Source organism: Lontra canadensis, unplaced genomic scaffold, assembly GCF_010015895.1.
Source record: "Lontra canadensis isolate GAN:19392208 unplaced genomic scaffold, GSC_riverotter_1.0 scaffold109, whole genome shotgun sequence".
Lineage (NCBI taxonomy): Eukaryota > Metazoa > Chordata > Mammalia > Carnivora > Mustelidae > Lontra > Lontra canadensis.
In genome coordinates this window covers 3,569,435-3,590,242 of record NW_022631103.1, presented here as the reverse complement: position 1 = coordinate 3,590,242, position 20,808 = coordinate 3,569,435, and the positions used below count along the sequence as shown (strand labels likewise).

Below are 20,808 nucleotides of genomic sequence, written 5' to 3'. Positions count from 1 at the left end.
GTAAAAATATTAGATTGGCAGCAGACTTATCCACAGAGACCTGGCAGGCCAGAAAGAGCTGGCATGGTATATTCAGAGCACTAAACAAGAAAAACATGCAGCCAAGAGTACTATATCCAGCTAGGCTATCATTGAAAATAGAAGGAGAGATGAAAAGCTTCCAGGACAAACAAAAACTGAAAGAATTTGCAAACACCAAACCAGCTCTACAAGAAATATTGAAAGGGGTCCTCTAAGCAAAGAGAGACCCTAAAAGTAGTAGATCAGAAAGGAACAGAGACAATATACAAAAACCGTCACCTTACAGGCAATACAATGGCACTAAATTCATATCTCTCAATAGTTACCCTGAATGTTAATGGGCTAAATGCCCCAATCCAAAGACACAGGGTATCAGAATGGATAAAAAAGCAAAACCCATCTATATGTTGCCTACAAGAAACTCATTTTAAGCCCGAAGACCCCTCCAGATTTAAGGTGAGGGGGTGGAAAAGAATTTACCATGCTAATGGACACCAGAAGAAAGCAGGAGTGGCAATCCTTATATCAGATCAATTAGATTTTAAGCCAAAGACTATAAAAAGAGATGAGGAAGGACACTATATCATACTCAAAGGATCTGTCCAACAAGAAGATCTAACAATTTTAAATATCTATGCCCCTAGCGTGGGAGCAGCCAACTATATAAACCAATTAATAACAAAATCAAAGAAACACATCAACAATAATACAATAATAGTAGGGGACTTTAACACTCCCCTCACTGAAATGGACATATCATCCAAGCAAAAGATCAACAAGGAAATAAAGGCCTTAAATGACACACTGACCAGATGGACATCACAGATATATTCAGAACATTTCATCCCAAAGCAACAGAATACACATAATTCTCTAGTGCACATGGAACATTCTCCAGAATAGATCACATCCTGGGTCCTAAATCAGGTCTCAACCGGTATCAAAAGATTGGGATCATTCCCTGCATATTTTCAGACCACAATGCTCTGAAGCTAGAACTCAATCACAAGAGGAAATTTGGAAAAAACCCAAATACGTGGAGACTAAACAGCATCCTTCTAAAGAATGAATGGGTCAACCAGGAAATTAAAGAAGAATTGAAAAAATTAATGGAAACAAATGATAATGAAAACACAACAGTTCAAAATCTGGGGGACACAACAAAGGCAGTCCTGAGAGGACAATATATAGCGGTACAAGCCTTTCTCAAGAAACAAGAGAGGTCTCAGGTACACAACCTAACCCTACACCTAAAGGAGCTAGAGAAAGAACAAGAAATAAAGCCTAAACCCAGCAGGAGAAGAGAAATCATAAAGATCAGAGCAGAAATCAATGAAATAGAAACCAAAAAAACAATAGAACAAATCAACGAAACTAGGAGCTGGTTCTTTGAAAGAATTAATAAGATTGATAAACCCCTGGCCAGACTTATCAAAAAGAAAAGAGAAAGGACCCAAATAAATAAAATCATGAAGGAAAGAGGAGAGATCACAACCAACACCAAAGAAATACAAACAATTATAAGAACGTACTATGAGCAACTCTACGCCAACAAATTTGACAATCTGGAAGAAATGGATGCATTCCTAGAGACATATAAACTACCACAGCTGGACCAGGAAGAAATAGAAAGCCTGAACAGACCCATAACCAGTAAGAAGATTGAAACAGTCATCAAAAATCTCCAAACAAACAAAAGCCCAGGGCCAGACGGCTTCCCGGGGGAATTCTACCAAACATTTAAAGAAGAACTAATTCCTATTCTCCTGAAACTGTTCCAAGAAATAGAAATGAAAGGAAAACTTCCAAACTCATTTTATGAGGCCAGCATCACCTCGATCCCAAAACCAGACAAGGATCCCATCAAAAATGAGAACTACAGACCAATATCCTTGATGAACACAGATGCAAAAATTCTCACCAAAATACTAGCCAGTAGGATTCAACAGTACATTAAAAGGATTATTCATCATGACCAAGTGGGATTTATTCCAGGGCTGCAAGGTTGGTTCAACATCTGCAAATCAATCAATGTGATACAACACATTAATAAAAGAAAGAACAAGAACCATATGATACTCTCAATAGATGCTGAAAAAGCATTTGACAAAGTACAGCATCCCTTCCTGATCAAAACTCTTCAAAGTGTAGGGATAGAGGGCACATACCTCAATATTATCAAAGCCATCTATGAAAAACCCACCGCAAATATCATTCTCAATGGAGAAAAACTGAAAGCTTTTCCGCTAAGGTCAGGAACACGGCAGGGATGTCCGTTATCACCACTGCTATTCAACATAGTACTAGAAGTCCTAGCCTCAGCAATCAGACAACAAAAGGAAGTTAAAGGCATCCAAATCGGCAAAGAAGAAGTCAAACTATCACTCTTCGTAGATGATATGATACTATATGTGGAAAACCCAAAAGACTCCACTCCAAAACTGCTAGAACTCGTACAGGAATTCAGTAAAAAGTGTCAGGATTTAAAATCAGTGCACAGAAATCAGTTGCATTTCTCTACACCAACAACAAGACAGAAGAAAGAGAAATTAAGGAGTCAATCCCATTTACAATTGCACCCAAAACTATAAGATACCTAGGAATAAACCTAACCAAAGAGACTAAGAATCTATACACAGAAAACTATAAAGTACTCATGAAAGAAATTGAGGAAGACACAAAGAAATGGAAAAATGTTCCATGCTCCTGGATTGGAAGAATAAATATTGTGAAAATGTCTATGCTACCTAAAGCAATCTACACATTTAATGCAATTCCTATCAAAGTACCATCCACTTTTTTCAAAGAAATGGAACAAATAATCCTAAAATTTATATGGAACCAGAAAAGACCTCGAATAGCCAAAGGAATATTGAAAAAGAAAGCCAAAGTTGGTGGCATCACAATTCCGGACTTCAAGCTCTATTACAAAGCTGTCATCATCAAGACAGCATGGTACTGGCACAAAAACAGACACATAGATCAATGGAACAGAATAGAGAGCCCAGAAATAGACCCTCAACTCTATGGTCAACTAATCTTCGACAAAGCAGGAAAGAATGTCCAATGGAAAAAAGACAGTCTCTTCAATAAATGGTGTTGGGAAAATTGGACAGCCACATGCAGAAAAATGAAATTAGACCATTTCCTTACACCACACACCAAAATAGACTCAAAATGGATGAAGGACCTCAATGTGAGAAAGGAATCCATCCAAATCCTTGAGGAGAACACAGGCAGCAACCTCTTCGACCTCAGCCGCAGCAACGTCTTCCTAGGAACATCGCCAAAGGCAGGGGAAGCAAGGGCAAAAATGAACTATTGGGATTTCATCAAGATCAAAAGCTTTTGCACAGCAAAGGAAACAGTTAACAAAACCAAAAGACAACTGACAGAATGGGAGAAGATATTTGCAAATGACATATCAGATAAAGGGCTGGTGTCCAAAATCTATAAAGAACTTAGCAAACTCAACACCCAAAGAACAAATAATCCAATCAAGAAATGGGCAGAAGACATGAACAGACATTTCTGCAAAGAAGACATCCAGATGGCCAACAGACACATGAAAAAGTGCTCCACATCACTCGGCATCAGGGAAATACAAATCAAAACCACAATGAGATATCACCTCACACCAGTCAGAATGGCTAAAATTAACAAGTCAGGAAATGACAGATGCTGTCGAGGATGTGGAGAAAGGGGAACCCTCCTACACTGTTGGTGGGAATGCAAGCTGGTGCAACCACTCTGGAAAACAGCATGGAGGTTCCTCAAAATGTTTAAAATAGAACTACTCTATGACCCAGCAATTGCACTGCTGGGTATTTACCCTAAAGATAGAAACGTAGTGATCCGAAGGGGCATGTGCCTGAATGTTTATACCAGCAATGTCTACAATAGCCAAACTATGGAAAGAACCTAGATGTCCATCAACAACAAATGGATAAAGAAGATGTGGTATATATACACAATGGAATACTATGCAGCCATCAAAAGAAATGAAATCTTGCCATTTGCGACGACGTGGATGGAACTAGAGGGTATCATGCTTAGCGAAATAAGTCAGTCGGAGAAAGACAACTATCATATGATCTCCCTGATATGAGGGAGAGGAGATGCAACATGGGGGGTTAAGGGGGTAGGAGAAAAGTAAATGAAACAAGATGGGATTGGGAGGGAGACAAACCATAAGTGACTCTTAATCTCACAAAACAAACTGAGAGTTGATGAGGGGCGGGGGGTTGGGAGGGGTGGTTGGCTTATGGACATTAGGGAGGGTATGTGCTATGGTGAGTGCTGTTAAGTGTGTAAACCTGGCGATTCACAGACCTGTACCCCTGGGGATAAAAATATATTATATGTTTATAAAAAATAAAATTTAAAAAAAAAGAAAATATAATAAAAAAAAATAAAATATTTTTTATATTATCCCAAATTAAAATTTAAGAATGCAGAGTTTAAAAAAAATGAAATTTAGATTTACTTATCATGACTTATATTTTCCTGGATCCATTATTATTATTCTTAGTAGTCACCTCTGCACTTGCTAAAGGCTCAAAATCAGCTGTTTAATAATCTTTTCCAGAATTCCCTAATATATACATCTAATTTCTCTACTTCTAAAGTCTGCTTTTGGGGCACCTGGGTGGCTCAGTCAGTTAAATGGCTGCCTTCATCTCAAGTCATGATCCCAGGATCCTGGGATCAAGCCCCACATCTGGCTCCCTTCTCAGTAGAGAACCTGCTTCTCCCTCTCCCTCTGCCTGCCACTCTGCCTTCTTGTGCTCTCTCTCTGTCAAATAAATAAAATCTTTAAAAAATAAATTCTGCTTTTTTTGTGTGTTTTGAAAATAAGCCCAGGGGCACCTGGTAGCCGGTCATGATTTCAGTGTCATGAGATCAAAGCCCAGGTTGGAGCCCCATGTTAGGCTTGGTGCTAGGCTTGGAGCCGGCTTGGGATTCTCCCCTCTACCCTCAGACATGCACCCATTCTCTTGCTCTCTCTCTCTCAGAAAATAAATATAATGAAAACAAGCCATTGCAATAATTGCCTCTTCATAGCACTCTAGTAAATTTTTCCATTCTGTACATTTCCTCCAACAAGATAGTGGGGTTTCACATCATGCTTCTTCAGTCCTCTGGGATGCATACACTGTCTTCCTATTCTTTTTTATTCATGTTGATGAAGCACTTGTTTAATTTGAGGATCTTTCCCCTTCATTCAACAAGTATTTCTGAATGCTTGCTATGTATCAGGCACTGTTCTAGGCACTTGGGATAGGAAGTGTCTGTTTTTCTGGCACTAACAGTCTCTGGTAGAATAGGAACTAAATAGTCCTGCTCTTTTCCAGTCGAATAACATGAACATATTCCTTGTTTGGGTTTTTTTTTTTTTTTTTCTTTCTCTGGACGTAGCCTAAAGAAACCTTATTAATTGATCTTAATATCTTTCTCAAATCTCAGTTCTTTACTAGTAAAAGCCTTTCTAACATTTCTCCCAGATTTACACATGCTTTTGTATTCTACCCATATGTGCCCCTCTTCTTGTCTTTTTTTTTAACTCTTTCATTTTAAAAAAGGTTTATCATAGGGCTTTTTATATACATTAATTCCTTTAGCAGAACTGCTTGTTGTTTATTCATTCAGCAAAGATTTGTTGAGTCCCTACTCTGCTGATATTGTACTTACAAGTGTTTTTGAGAAACTTCCTTCTTGAACTTTCTTACCCCTGTCTTGTCAGGGAGTTAGTTATATTTTCTTCAAACTTTTTGAAATCTGCTTTCATTGTAGGTCAGGGTGTGGGTACTTTACAATTTCTTTTCTTTGTGTATTAAAAGAAATTAAGGCGACAGACTACTTTCTCTTAAAGGTCTTGTCATTTCCCATCTTTTTTATTGAGTCTGAAAAAAACAGTGCTTCTTTCAAAAGGGTTGTATGGAATTAATTGTCCTTAAGAAATTCTCCTAGTTTAGTGTTTTTCTGATAATTGGGGTTTAGATTATTGATGCACATTTTCTAATTTAAATGAATGTGATTCCTGATCTATGTTATTGAGATTGTGATTTTTTTTCTTTTGCAGCTCATTTGATCCCTTCCAACTGATACCTTGTAATTTTTTCAGTGAAGAAAAGAAGGTACTAATATGCATCAGTGAATAGTCATAAATAATGCCCCGTTAGACACGAAGTATTTATTTTTCTGTTTGTGCAAGGTATATATATGCATATGAAAGATTGGACAAGGCAAGGTGCATTAAGGGTCAAATGAGTGATACAGATGGGAAATGAAAGAGTATTTCTTCATGCTAGGATTTTGAATGATAATATTTTAAAAATCTCTTGTCTGTGCTGAGCCTTGGTTGAGGATGAGAACTTGGTGTGACATGTGAAGGAGGAAAGGGTGGACATTCCAGAGGAAGAACAAAATCTCTATTTTTATGCTCCCCCTTTTTTTTTTTTTTTTTTTATATTTCAGGAGCCATTTCAGGTGAAAGTGGCTTCAGAAGCACTTTTAATAATGGATTTGGTAAGGATAATCTATTGTGTTTACTTACTCTGATTTCTATTCTTGTGTATTTTTATTGCAGGCTTAAGAGAGAGTATGGAAGACGTGTATTTTGGATCTTAACTATCCTCTTTTACAAGGAATCTAAAAATAAGTCTTTTCTTTTGGAGAAAAGCCAAACAATTGCATGTTTCCATATTTTAGAGAAAATAAATTAATGTGAGTTTTGCAGACTGTTTATCATCATTAACCCTATATTCATTTCCTGGTATCCTTTGTCTGCGGCCTTCTAGAGAACTGCGACAAACCACAACTCCTACAGTTTGGAGGCTCCTTGTTGGCACTAAATTCCAGAGACCTCCAATAGTTGTGTTTGTTTCGGGCGTTTTTCTGTAAGAGGACCCAGAGTGATTTTTTTACTTTGTGTCCTTATGATACCTTTTCTGAGTAAGGAAAACAAATGGTATCTTTATTTTGTAAATTTAAAAATAGCATCTTGGAGTGTTTGAATATTTGGTTCAAAGCTTCTCAGCTGGCAGTGAAGATAAATCTGAAATCCTAAATTTCTTTGCACTGAGCCTAGCATCTGATTCCTCTGCTATGGTACTGGATTTGAAAAGCATAGTTACCATACTTGTAAATGAGTCTCTTGTAATAAGTAAGTTTTACTCTGATTTTTTGTCAGATGGACTTGTATGTTTGGGCTAAGTCTGTTTTGTATTTCTTTTTAGCATGCTCATGTTTCTATGGCAGAAGTGATTGGTCTGTTAGGAGGAAGATACTCAGAAGTTGATAAAATAGTTGAAGTAAGTTCTCTCTGTAAAAAAATTTCTTTAATTATTTAGTACTGCTACCATACCAAATATTTTTCTAGATTTCAGTGGATATAATTAAAATATAGACTTTTACCTGTGATGGAAATGAGACTATGCAAATGGAGGTTAGATAATTCCCAGGAGTAAACTAACATTCTGTATATTGAGTACCTGTTTCCTTTTACCATTGAGAAAGGGCGCACTGCCAGCCAGGCCTCCTCATTGCTTTCACCAATAAAAAGCTACAACTACTTTAAAAGGCCAGGAAACATGCACCAACCCTATAGTTTAAACTTGGTGTGCATGATTCTGTTGCAATTATTATCGTAAATAATGGGAGTCATTGAAAGACTGTATTTGTCAGATATTATATGGGCTAACTTGGAAAACTAACAATTATTATTAGGCCTTGTTTGAGTAGAAAAATGGATTCTGAGTTCCTGCATACAATCTACTTTTGGTGTCATTTATTTGCAAGTTAAAGGCTGCCTGTGATACTGTTAATTACTTTCATTGGCTTAAAAAAGTTTCTGTATCACATATGAAGAACTAAAACTTTAATAGAATTAACAGGATTTCAGTATAACTGTATGGGATTAATCTCTTATAGGTCTGTGCAGCAGAGCCATGTAACAGTCTGAGTACAGGACTACAGTGTGAGATGGATCCTGTCTCGCAAACACAGGCCTCAGAGACCTTGGCTGTGAGAGGCTATAGTGTTATTGGATGGTATCATTCCCATCCTGCCTTTGATCCAAATCCTTCCTTACGAGATATTGACACTCAAGCCAAATACCAGGTGGGCCTCTAGGTCTCATGTGTATGTTGTGTGTAAATAATTGTACTTTTTCTCCTCCCTCATTGCTTTCTACTAAATAAATGTATTTTTAACATTTCTAGCAGAGTGTTGGCATTTCTAATATTATTTACATCTGGAGTTTTGAAATAACTGCATTTTTTCTGATCTAAACATCTGGGAAATCAGCTATTTTGTTTAGCCCAGACAAACCATCTAAGTAACAGTAATAAGTACTCTTGAGAGCCTTTAAAAATTGATGGGAACAGGGCACCTGAGTGACTCAATGGTTAAGCGTCTGGCTTTTCATTTTGGCTCAGGTCATGATCTCAAGGTCATGAGATTGAGCCCCACGTCAGGCTCCGCACTCAACATGGAGTCTGCTCGAGATTCTTTCCCTCTTGCTGCCCCTCCCCCTCTCCTGCTCATGCTCTCTCTCAAATAAAAATAATATCTTAAAAAAAAAATTGATGGGAACAACTAGGATAGGGACTGGGTATACGAGTGAATTTTGCATCTCTGGAAAAAAATGAAGTTTTGTTTTATTCTGATAGTTTATGTTACATGGGTGAATGCTTTTGCTATAGGCTGCTGTTAATAAATTATTACCATATTGATAAAAATTATAGTTGAAGCGTAGTGTTAATAATTTGTAAACATGTTCATGATACAGATTTTGCAGGCCATGTGAACTGTATAAGGGTCATTTCTGCTTGGGTTGAGCACATTTTGACCTGAAAAATTTAGAGTGTGGAATGATACATATTTCATTTAGTTGCTATTTGGATGTGAGGTTTTTAACACACTTTTTGTTCCTTTTTCCTCCATTAGGTGTTTAAGATGTTGGTATGGGTAAATACTGATTTTTAAATTTATGCAATCAAGACTAATTATGTTTTTCTTTTCATTGTAGAGTTACTTCTCCAGAGGTGGTGCAAAATTCATTGGAATGATCGTTAGTCCTTATAATCAAAACAATCCTTTACCTTATTCCCAGATTACCTGCCTGGTTATAAGTGACGAAATTAGCTCAGATGGCTCTTACCGTAAGTTTTCAACAAAGACAACTTCACCCTATTCCTGCCTTGATTTCTTTGAATCTTATATATCAAAGAATTTACAACTATGTGAAACTATGTGACGGAAAACTTTGTACCCTCAAATAGGGAATCAGTGTTTGCACACCATCTAGTGCAGTTATCCTCTTACCTTTGGTGACCTTCTTCTAGATTCAAGCCCCTACTGTATTACCATGACCACTGGGCAAAAGGATTACAGTGTGGAGAAGAGCTTGGGCCGAGCAATGTCCGTGTTAAGTACAGGCCTACCTCCGAGATATTGCAGGTTTGGCTCCAGACCACCACTAGAGTAAATATCACAGTAAAGTTAGATGAATTTTTCGGTTTTCCAGTGCATATAAAAGTTATGTTTACTTTGTCCTGTGGTTTATTAAGTGTGAGGTAACATCATGTCTAAAAAATGACATACATACTTTAGTGAAAAAGTACTTTTTACTAAAAAACGCTAACCAGTATCTGATCTTTCAAGGAGTCAGTCAGTAATCACAAATCACCATAACAAACAAAAATATTTTGATATTGCAAGAATTACCAAATGTGACACACAGACATGAAGTCAGCAAATACTATTGGAAAAATGTTGCTGATAGACGTGCTTGACCATAGGTTTGCCACAGACCTTCAGTTCCTGAAAAACACAGTAACTATGAAATGAAGTGCAGTAAAACGAAGCATAATAGCCTGAGGTATGCCTGTACTAGAGATACTGCTTTAAGCAAAATACACAAAGTCTCTGTTCTCGGGAAATTTCTTATGAACGCAGACTGGCTTTCTCTGCAATGGCATTTGAATGGGAAAAACAAAGAGAAATGACCACACTGTCACCTGCTCTCCATGGCCTCTCAGTTTTAGGCTTAACAGTGTCAACTGGTTTCCTTCTCTTAGTTTCCATTCTGTCCCAAAAAAGAATGTGCTGGGCTTAGCCCATCACATGATTTGGTTCCTTTGGGAATTGTGTTCACTTGTGGTCCAGTCAGCTCTGGCTTGGCAGGGAATTGGTGTGGCAGACTGGGTAAAGGAGGGGAATGGAAGAAGCGAGTGTGTACAGAAAGGAAAAGACTAGAAGAGACAGTGACATCTGTAGGATGCTTATTCTCTATTCTCTATCTTTACCACTGCTGCTCTGAGAGTTCACTGTCCTCTTGATGCTGTCACTGCACATCGTACTCGGGTTCCCATTAGCTCATGAGCTCCTTAAAGGTAGATGTGATATTACACTCGTTTTTCTATCCTCTGTCTCTAGCACAAGGCCTGGCATAAAGTAGGTACTGAGTGAATGTTTGTTTAACAAATTAATGTCATTGTTTTCCATGTTGTCACTTAGATGCCATCTCTTTGGCAAAGACCCTCACGTCATTGCAATTAGTTGCTCTGTTCTTTGTAACCTGCACAACTGCAACACTTATTTCCTGCCTTCATGGTGCTTTTATCTTTTAATGTATCTATTTAGCATGTCTCTCTAAAATGTGAACCTCAAATAGCCCACACTGCCTTCATCTCTGTAACCCACCAGCATGTAATCAATTGCCTTGCATCTAGGAAGTGGTCACCTGGTTTTTAGCTCTGCTAGTTTTTATTGAACAAATAGTATTGACACTAACTTCAGTCCAAAATGCCCATTTTGAACATAGCACATGTATATAACATTCTTTAGCCCAATTTATAAAATTTTATAAAAAGTTAATTTTATAAAAAGTTATAAAAGGAGTAATCACAGTTACCTCATTCTCAATTTACGTCATTTTTTTAATCTCACGGCCCGCTAGATTTAGGGAGTGAGCCTGTATTCTGATGCTCTCAGAGTATTACAGAGAATACAAATAGCTACAAGCTACATAAGACTACAAATTAATTAGAATTCAATGAAATTTAAAATTTAGGTCCTAGAAATTTGCTTCTGGCCCAAAGGAAGTAACAAAAGACCTATCTAAAATAGCCACAAAACCGGACAAATATATAAGACAGTGATGTTTAGATCATAACATCAGGCAGTGAGGGGTTATGATTGCTGAGAGATGGAAAACAAATGAGGGGAGCCCTGAATTAGCTTACCAACTTAACAGAGTTTCCAGATATGACACAAGGAGGAGAACCCTACCGAGAGGCGGCAGACTGAGTTGAGGTGACAGAGGGGAGACAAATGCAGCTAAACTGTACCAGAGAGTGGAAACCTACATGGAGAGCCCAACTCTGGAGATTTGTAGAAGGTACAGATTTAATATTTGAGAGAAATACAGACCAGTGCATGGGAGAAAGAAAGTACCCCAGGCAGGGGCAGGGAACACTTGAAAGGATGAGAGGGGACAGTACTTGATGCTCTCACGAGCTGCCAGTGCACAACAAACAGTATTCAACATTATCATTATCGCAGGAAAGTTCTTTTGGGCAGAGCTGTCTCTTAAATGCCTCTTAACACTGCTTAGTAGGTCTTAATCCTAGGTTCTTCACTTTGCTCTTCTTGGAAACATTCTGGTTCACAAATTAAAGTTTTCTAGAAGCCATAGGATACCTTGTGTTACTTTTAAGTTAAAGTACTTTTTACTTAGGTTCTCTCTTCCTTGCCTGTCCTGTCTTGTCCATTCTTTTTTCCTTTTAGGTATATACCCAAATTCTATCTTTAAAATGTCTCTAATGGATAAGCATTTTCTGTACTTGTAATAGGCAGGTAATATACTTAATGATTAGTGTTCTGATATTTTAATGACTTAAAAATATTCAGTACAAAAGGAAATTTTTACTGCTTTTAGTGCCACTTTTTTAACTTAGAAAAGTATTCTTACTGCCAGACAGAGCTGTATGGTACGTGTGCACTTGCGTGTGTGTGTGTGTTTTCATGGTTTTCCACCAGCACAGACTGAAAACACATTACTTTTTATTCTTACATTTGACTTTCATTGAGAATAGGAGTTGCTTGCCTGGATTCATACCCCAGCTCTGACATTTACTGGTTATTTTATTTTGGGCAGAATACTTAGCCTCTCTCATTCCCCTTCCCCACATCTATAAAATGAGAAAAAATTACTACCTTGCTGGGGCATCTGGGTGGCTTAGTCAGTTCAGCATCTGCCTTCAGCTCAGGTCATGATCTCAGAGTCCTGGGATTGAGGCCTGTGTCATCATCACCACACTCAGCAGGAAGTCTGCTTCTGCCATCTTTAAAAAAATTACTACCTTGCCTACAGTGGAGTTGGAAAAACTGCTGGTAATATATGTCAGGTGCTTAGCAAATAATAGATCTTCACTAGGTAGTTGTGATTATACTGTTGTCTGTGCTTATTAAGTAATCGAGCATATCAAGTAAATTATAGGCATCACCAAAAGGAGTTTGCTTAATAGCTTGTGTTCTGTGATGTGTCACTCTCCTAAGTTTTTGGAGGGAAAAAGTAAAACGGAGGAGAATTGAAATGTGAAAAAAAAAAAAAATCCACCTGAAAAAACTGGGGTAAAGGCCTTTTTAGAACATATTGACAAAGTATGCTTATATTGTAAGGAAGTATAGTCGTGATGTTTTTTCCTTTCATTTTTTTTTCATGCCTTCTGATTTGCTGGCATTGTATTTACTCAAAAAGCCTTATATTGACAGAAACTTAGTTGAGAGGCAGTATATTGTAAAGTTAATAAGAGAAACTCGAGCCACACTGCCTGGGTTTAGATCCTGACTCTGCTTCTTTGTAATTATATATATGCTAATGAACAGGTTATGTTTGTATTTTGGGAACAGTACTGGTAGCTGGTTCACCTAAGTGGCCTTACATATGTGAAGCACCTTAAGCCTGTCATGTAGTAAGCATTATGTAAGTTTTACTATTATTTTTATGGTATTGACTTCTGGTAATGAATCGCTGAGCTTTTCTTTTAATACACGGCAAATAAAGTTACCGGGGGATTTTGAAGGTTATGTGAGAGATTTCCAAGTAGGCTCATCCGTGATACTTTTCTCTTCTAGCTGTGTGCATGGTATCCACCCCTTGGGCTCCTCTCCTCCAGAGTTTAGCTTGACAGAGAAGTGCAATTGCTGCTTCTCCAGAGTTAGCCCTATTCCCTGGCTTGTGTTAGATGAGCACCTATAGGGAGGTGAAGTGAATGTGGACTCAGAAGCCAGGCAGACTTGCTGGGGCTTAAAATCCAGCCTCTTCCACTTCACTAGCCTAAACAGGTTGTTTCACTGGTCTCAGCCTCAGCTTCTTTGTCTGTTAAATAGGAGTAATGCTGCCTACCTTATAGCATTGCTGTAAGCTTAACCTGTGTAAAAATACAGATCATTGGGATGGGACATGTCTTGTTTAGCTTAGCTAAATGTCATTTTAAGCCTGTGGTTCTGGCACAGTTTTTAACAATGCCCCCTTTCACTCAGAAGGTCGCCTGGCTTGGATATAAATTATGTGATCATCCTGCCTCTCAGTTCCTTACATATAATTGTCATGCAAATGGTACTTTTACTTTTCTTTATTATTATTAATTGCTTGGCATTAATGTGCTTGATGGACCAGGTTCAGCCAGGCAGTAAATATTTAATGAATGCCCACTATGTTTAAAGTGCTGTTTAGCTGGTGTGCCAAGTTGGAAGGGTGAGGATTTTAGGTAATTAAAAGGAGATTGGGGATTTAAGAAATAGTTGATGACAGTCTGCTTCTTTATGCTTTTCTAGGGTTACCTTACAAATTTGAAGTACAGCAGATGCTGGAAGAACCTCAGTGGGGATTAGTGTTTGAAAAGACAAGATGGATAATAGAAAAATATCGGCTCTCCCATAGGTATGTACTGTGGTTTGAGATGTTGCACATCTGCAGTGTTTCTCATTAAATTAGGTTTCAGAGAAAGCCCAAGTTAAATATAAAATTATGATATATGGCATCAGTGACAGTTTATTACAAAACTGATTAGTTTATGGTATTTGTTTCATCAGTCTGTCTTCATATTTCTTCCAACAGCAGTGTCCCTATGGATAAAATCTTTCGCCGGGATTCTGACCTGACTTGTTTGCAGAAAGTAAGCTGCCTTCATTTTAATTGGTTCTATTGTTCATAGATTCTAAAGCTATTCATCTTGATGTGTTTTCCCATGATGCCAAATGCTTTGTGGATACATTTTCTCTGTGTTTTTTTTATTGCTTTTTCCTTTCAGAAATTAATTTCTAAGAGATAATTAGTAATGCGTTTTGTTGCACACACTTGCATATAGAAATAATACTATTTTAGAATAAATTTGTCTGTACTAGCCGATTAATTTCTTAGCAGATTAATGTACACAGTGGAGAACATTTTTCTCATTTCATTAAACTCAAAAGCACCACGTTTCCATTTAGGTTTAACAATTGATCATTTTCAGTAATAGTAATATAAATCTAATAATTACATTTAGGTGGTCATTTTATTTAACTTTCTGGTAAATAGTAAGAGTCCTTAATTCTTTCGTTTCACTTTTTGTTTCCATATGTATAGTTAAAGATCAGTATGGCAACACCTTTTTTTTTCTTGGTAGCAATTTAAGAAGAGAAAACCTAAACATACTAAGTTTCTTTTTAATATTTTTTACCCCCTTCTATTAAGGCCACTTTGTTCTGTTGGAAGATTAATATGCATATTTTTTAGGAAACAGACTCTAGTACCCTAATTTTGAAATTGTAGAGTCCTTTGTATGCACACAGATTTTTATTCTACAGGATTATTTTGTTTGGTAAATGTAACTACTAAAAAAAAAGGTCACAAATTTGTCCAAAGTAGAAGGTACCACACTTAAAATCTCAGGTTTGTCTCCTTTTATGAAATCATAAAGGAACTAGCCTAAGCATTTCTCCTACACTCTTACACTCTGGCTGTATGATTATTGATCATAAATTTATCACCAACCATGTTTAAAGAGACTATTTCTCATTTGCGCATTAGAAAATGTGAGATTTGGAAAGAGATACAACAATGATAGTAATGCAAACCCTCTTATGCTTTTTTGTGTTTTAAATATAAAATTTTCTTTTCAACTAGCTTTTGGAGTGTCTGAGGAAAACTCTGAGCAAAGTGACTAATTGCTTCATTGCTGAAGAATTCTTAACTCAAATAGAAAATTTATTCCTTTCCAATTATAAAAGCAAGCAAGACAATGGAGGGACTGAAGAGAACTGTGCTGTGGTCCAAAGGAATTGTTAATGTAATTATTTTAAAGGAAGACCTTCTGATTTCGACATCCTTCTTTGCAAGTAATAACCTTGAAAGTATTGTAACTCAGCTAATGGTGGCACAACTTTAATATTTTTTCTCTAGTCATCAAAATCCAAACTTTCCCACATAAATCCTGTGACACTTGTTTTCACACAGCGGTTATCAGAGTGCGGTGTGAAGCAGGGTGTGCCACAGTCTGCAGTCCCACCATGGCCGGCAGGTGCTGCAGGGAACTCTGAAGGGCTGTCTGCTTTACTGCTGTATTCAGGTTGATAAATGCAATGTGTCTCTAGTATTTATTTCTCCCCAAACTAGTCATTCCACTTTTGGTACCTCGTGTCTGTGTCTCATTAGGAGCACCTCCATTTTTGCCATGTCTTCTGGTGAGATTTTGTCTCTGGTTGCAAACAAAATGTGGATGGATGGTCACTGAGGTAATGAACTTGGATGAGAACTAGTGGCACAGGAAATCTAACAACACGCTGCAGGAGGCCAAAGTCTAACATAGAGAAGAGACCAACGGAGAGAATCAGATTGCCGGTTTTTCAGTTATAGATCTTTGTTTCCATTTTACTTTATAGCAATAATACTAGAGGCTGTGCCATTGTCTCAGCTAGCTGAAACATTTAATATGGATTTCAGATACATAAAATAATTAGCTTCAACTCTATGTCCACTTGCTATGTGTGATAAAACCTCATTTAATCGAAATACAGATAATCATAATTCTCAAACTAGATTTTCTACTACCTACTATCAGGAGAAAGAGGCAGATTTTAATAATGCTTAAATATTAAATCGGAGACTTAATTTTAAAAAGAAGAAAACCTTCTAGGACATACTACATACCTAGTCCGGTTTCATATATTTTCTAAATCTAGAACAGATGTCAGCAAAACTTTTTATGTAAAGGGACAGTTAGACAAAAACTTAGGCTTTGCAGGTCATATACTGTCTCTATCAGACATTCTTTTTTATTTTTTTTTTTACAGTCCCTAAAAAATGTAAAGCCATTCTTATTACTTCCTGAGCCTCACAGAGAATGGGTTGCTGGCCTTTATCTTCCAGTCCCCGCTCTAGAGAATTATAAAAATTTGTAATTTATTTTCAGGTATGTGAACTTGAGACACTGAAAGACCTTATTTACGTCATCTTCAAACAACAACAAACTTAGAATTATGATTTACATTTAAATATATTTTCAAGTAAAATTAGAAATCGTGCTGCCTCATTTGCACAGATTTGAGTTTATTTCTGTGAGCCATAGAACGGTTTATACCCAGTCTCCAAGCACTCTTACTAGTAAACAGTTTACACCTTATCTGGATATGGTTCTGTATTTTTACCTTTTTTGGTTGTAATCATTAGCCATGGAAGAATATGGCAGTGTTTGAGGGAGCAGTGAACCAGTTCTAGATGGCCTGCCTATGTCTTGACTCAACCCTGTGACTTCATGGTGGTGGAGTGGGGGGCATAGGGAATATAAGCTGACTTCTGTCTAAATTCTTGTGCACCTGAGGGCTAAGTTATCTTCCTGACAACCTTCCAGGTCTAAAATGCATTTCTCTATATGTAGGTAGGATAAACAATGAAACATAACTTATAACACAGTTACCTTTACGACTGGGGGAGGTAAGAGCTGCAGACCAAACATTGGGAAACCGGAGTCTTCATCCTAATTCTATTACCAACTTCCCTCTGTGGCAGAGATAATGTCATATAATCTGTCTGGGCCCCAGGCTCTTCACCTATATAATCCATGGGTCTAAATTTTATGGCTTTGTTTCTCCTTCCAAATACAGAAGGTCTGCAATTCTGTGAAAGGTAGTAATTGATTCCTTGGTACTCTTCCTTTTGACACGTTTTTCTCATTGTATGTGTGGCACACATCCTAGAAGTTGGTATGAAATAGCTCTCTTGATTGACATTTCCCTGCAATTTTGATTAATTTCAGTGATGGAAAATAATGGAAATTTCTAAAAATTCTGTTTTCCAATCTGGGTCCCCTGCATGCCAGTAGTTAAGATATTTACTAACCTAAGCCATACAGTGAGGAACTCAAAGATGGTAATCCTCAGAGGTTACAGTTTGGAGAGCACAATTTTATAAGCAATACTGAGTATTTTTTTTTCTGATGCTAGAGTATGTTTATCTCAAAATATTTTTTTAAAAAACAAACATAAAAATATAAATCCTATTATCTGGAAAACCACAGGTAATATTTTAGTATAAATTCTTCCCCCTTTTTTCCCTTGGGCTATGTCATTTATTTTAAAGATTTTATTTACTTACTTGAGAGAGAGAGCAAACTCGAGAACATGAACGGGGGATGGGGGTGCAGAGGGAGAAGCAGACTGCCTGCTGGGGAGTGCTGAGATCATAACCTGAACCCAAAGAAGTCGCTTAACCACCTGAACCACCCAGGTGCCTCTGGACCTGGCAATTTTAGAATGTTAAAATTTGTGGTATTTTCTTCCTCTCCTCCCTTGTTCATTCTCTCTGTTTCCTCTTTTCTCTTAACATATTCTTAAAACATTTTTGCCACTGCAGGTGCCCACATTCCTGTCACTGCCAACTTGAGCTACTTAGGGTAGTCAGAGCCAGGACCTTGGAGAAGCACAGAAGTCTGGAACTGAGAGGCAGTGTAACATGGGAGGTTCAGGAGGCAGAGACCCAAAGAAAAACCTACCTTTGATAATGTTTACAGGAGTGGAGACAGGACCAGGAAACATCCAGATCTCTTAATCCTGATTTGATTCTTAAGATTGCACAATGATAATAAAATAATAAACTTAATTTTTTTTTTTCTTTTCCTGCTTGGCTGGTGGAATTTTACATTAGTACTTTTCTGATATCAGACTTAGCTCTTTTAAAAATCTAATCCCAAAGTAACATTCAAAAAAGAAAAACCAGTGAATAAAATCATCAAGATCAGACTGTCCTTACCCCTTCAGTATTTTATTCTTGAACTATTTCCAAAGTCACATTAGGTAGGACTTAGACACTTTTGCCTTCTTGGATGTCTTCCTCCAGAAAAAATTAAAAATTAATTCATTACAACTACATTTGTATAAAATGAGTCTAATATTGTACATAAACATGTCCTCAACCTAAAAGATTGTTTTTTTCCTTCTGAATATAAAAGAAATGAAAACATTTTTATTGGCCTTAAAAGTATTGGTGACTGCCGGCCTGGTATCTAATGGTGGCCCTGCCTGTATTCTGAAGGGTAGCGCTGGAAAGCCGGCAGTCGTAACCTTGACCCTGTATCACCTATCTCACAAACCCTAGGGTGGCTTTGCCACCCCAGCCATGAACGTTGAGCTCTAGACTTAGAGAATTTAGGAGTGTTGCTTAGAAGTAATCATCATCACGAGAAAGATAGGAGGCAGTGATTACTTTTAGCTTTCACGTAGATATGTTTGTTCTGACCTGCAATTTATAGTTTGAAACTCATGCCACATATACTACCACTCCTTTTCTTTCTTCATTTCCCTCAAGCCCCACTCCCTGTTTTCCCCCCAGTCCCTCTACTTACCTCTCAATACAGGTACAGGATGGTTCATTGAGCATTGGGTGACAGCAAGGCCGGAAGGATAGAGTTGACCAGATCCATTCGTATTTCATGGAAGCTAATTAGTGCTGCCCCAGCCTTCTCTCCAAAACTCACTTCCCCCACAGGAGCGGGGTGAGGTCGGTGATGTGGGCACTGAGCAGGGTCAGAACCTCTGCAGCTGTGTGGGCAGCGGGGCGGTGGCTGCCTTGACAAGCCAGCTTGAGCAGGCCTCCTGCTCTTCGGTTTGCCCTGTTTGTCTTGCTGGGGCCTGACGAGGTGCGCTGGAGGACTTGGGGGAAGTGCTGTAGGCAGGATGCTCCAGATTGATTATTCGCACAGGGACAAGGGGACCTGTGGACACCTGACCACCCGACATATAGCTCCCTAGCCTCGGGTCATCAACAGGCATTCAGTGGATGAGTTTCTTAGTAGGAATTAAGTAAGGGTACCCCACTTTTGAATTTTTTCGCCTACACGGTCCTCTACCAATAACAAGACACTGTTATAAGTCCAGATTCATACATCATGGCATTTGGGAAAACTTAACTTCACCCAAGCACAAAGGAAAAAGCACATTTTTAGCATCCTCTCTATCAGGATTAATATAAAATTTAACAAACTTGATCAGTATTCCCAGCTTACCAGCAGTTAAGAATTTTCTTACAGATTAATATCCTATTTTACAATATTTCCAGAAAATCACTGTGGAGAATAATGTCATATACTTTTACTCAAATCCTGACCTTTTCTCAAATGGTTTTATGTGTGCTGTTCTTCAAAACTCTCTTTTCTCTGTTTTGACATTTGCCCTGTAATTTGTGCTTTCAAGCGTTTTCTGAATCTTGTAGGCTACCTTAAATTCTTTCTGGAACAAGGCAGAGAATAAATATGTTAACCCCCTAAATCAGGAGAAAATAAAAATTTCCCAGAGAAGCTGTGATTATACCAGCAGTATACCAAACTAAATTCGAGAAGGTAAAATTAACTCATGATATCTGGGTTGTTTGTATTTTCTTCTTTTGAATATATTTATGAATATATTCATAAGAACTTTAATTTCAGGGAAAAATGCCTTATGTGCTTGCTATCTTTGAGGTTTCCTAGAGTAGTCTCTTAGGATTTAAGAGGAATGTTAAATATGATTTCATAGATTGTACTCCTGTTTCATAGGTTTACCATAGAACATTTGTTTTGAGCTATGAATTATAAAATAGTATTTAGAATCCAGCATGATTAAATAGACTGGTCATAGATCTTTAAATTTATGGATTTAATGTGTAAATTGTAAATTGTGTATTATGTATAAGTATCATATAAGTTTACTATGATTATTGATAAACCTGTTGGGCTGTTGTTTTCCCCAAATGTTATTAGTGTTTATGGATTTCTTTTATTACTTTGAATTTTGGAGTGTTCTGTAATGGAATATAATGACTTAAACTATTTTGTACATTTAAATATGATACCACATTGTCTAAATCTGTATTAAAGAACATTGTAAATATTAATGTTTATATAGCTTTGAAACCTTTTTCTTAAAGTGGTTGAACTCTTCTCCCTGTACTAAACAATGACATAAAATATCTGATTTTAAGCTTTGAGATTTTAGCTTGTGGTAACAACTAAAAGAAATCATTCTGAAGATTCTATATAAATAAAATTTTGGGAAAAAAGTGAATCATTTGGTCTCTTTCTAAAGTTTAAGCAGCATACACATTGAATTGCAAATATGCCTCATTAATTCAAACATTGGTTGAGTGTCTATTATGTTGAGAATTGTAGGGGGCACAAAGATGAGTAAATCTTGATTTCGTCCCACAAGAAACCCATTATCTAGTAAGTAGGTGGGAGATCCATAAAACCCAACCCAGGTAAGACA

General features: G+C 37.3%; 1 protein-coding gene across 3 annotated transcripts in view; it reads left to right on the top strand.

Moving 5' to 3' along the window:
• The window catches only part of MYSM1 (Myb like, SWIRM and MPN domains 1), a 48,651-nt gene extending 28,056 nt beyond the window's left edge, over positions 1-20,595 (top strand). Inside the window, exons 13-20 of one of the 3 annotated variants that reach the window (XM_032839759.1) lie at positions 6,104-6,158; positions 6,499-6,549; positions 7,260-7,334; positions 7,954-8,142; positions 9,053-9,185; positions 13,867-13,972; positions 14,150-14,207; positions 17,924-20,595. In XM_032839759.1, the coding sequence (XP_032695650.1) occupies positions 6,104-6,158; positions 6,499-6,549; positions 7,260-7,334; positions 7,954-8,142; positions 9,053-9,185; positions 13,867-13,972; positions 14,150-14,207; positions 17,924-17,953 (697 nt within the window). In that variant the 3' untranslated portion in view covers positions 17,954-20,595. Of the gene's footprint in view, positions 1-6,103; positions 6,159-6,498; positions 6,550-7,259; positions 7,335-7,953; positions 8,143-9,052; positions 9,186-13,866; positions 13,973-14,149; positions 14,208-15,199; positions 15,846-17,923 lie in introns of those variants that run through there. The other 2 variants (XM_032839758.1, XM_032839757.1) reach the window with 2 other exon arrangements.
• Positions 20,596-20,808: the final 213 nt, after the last annotated feature.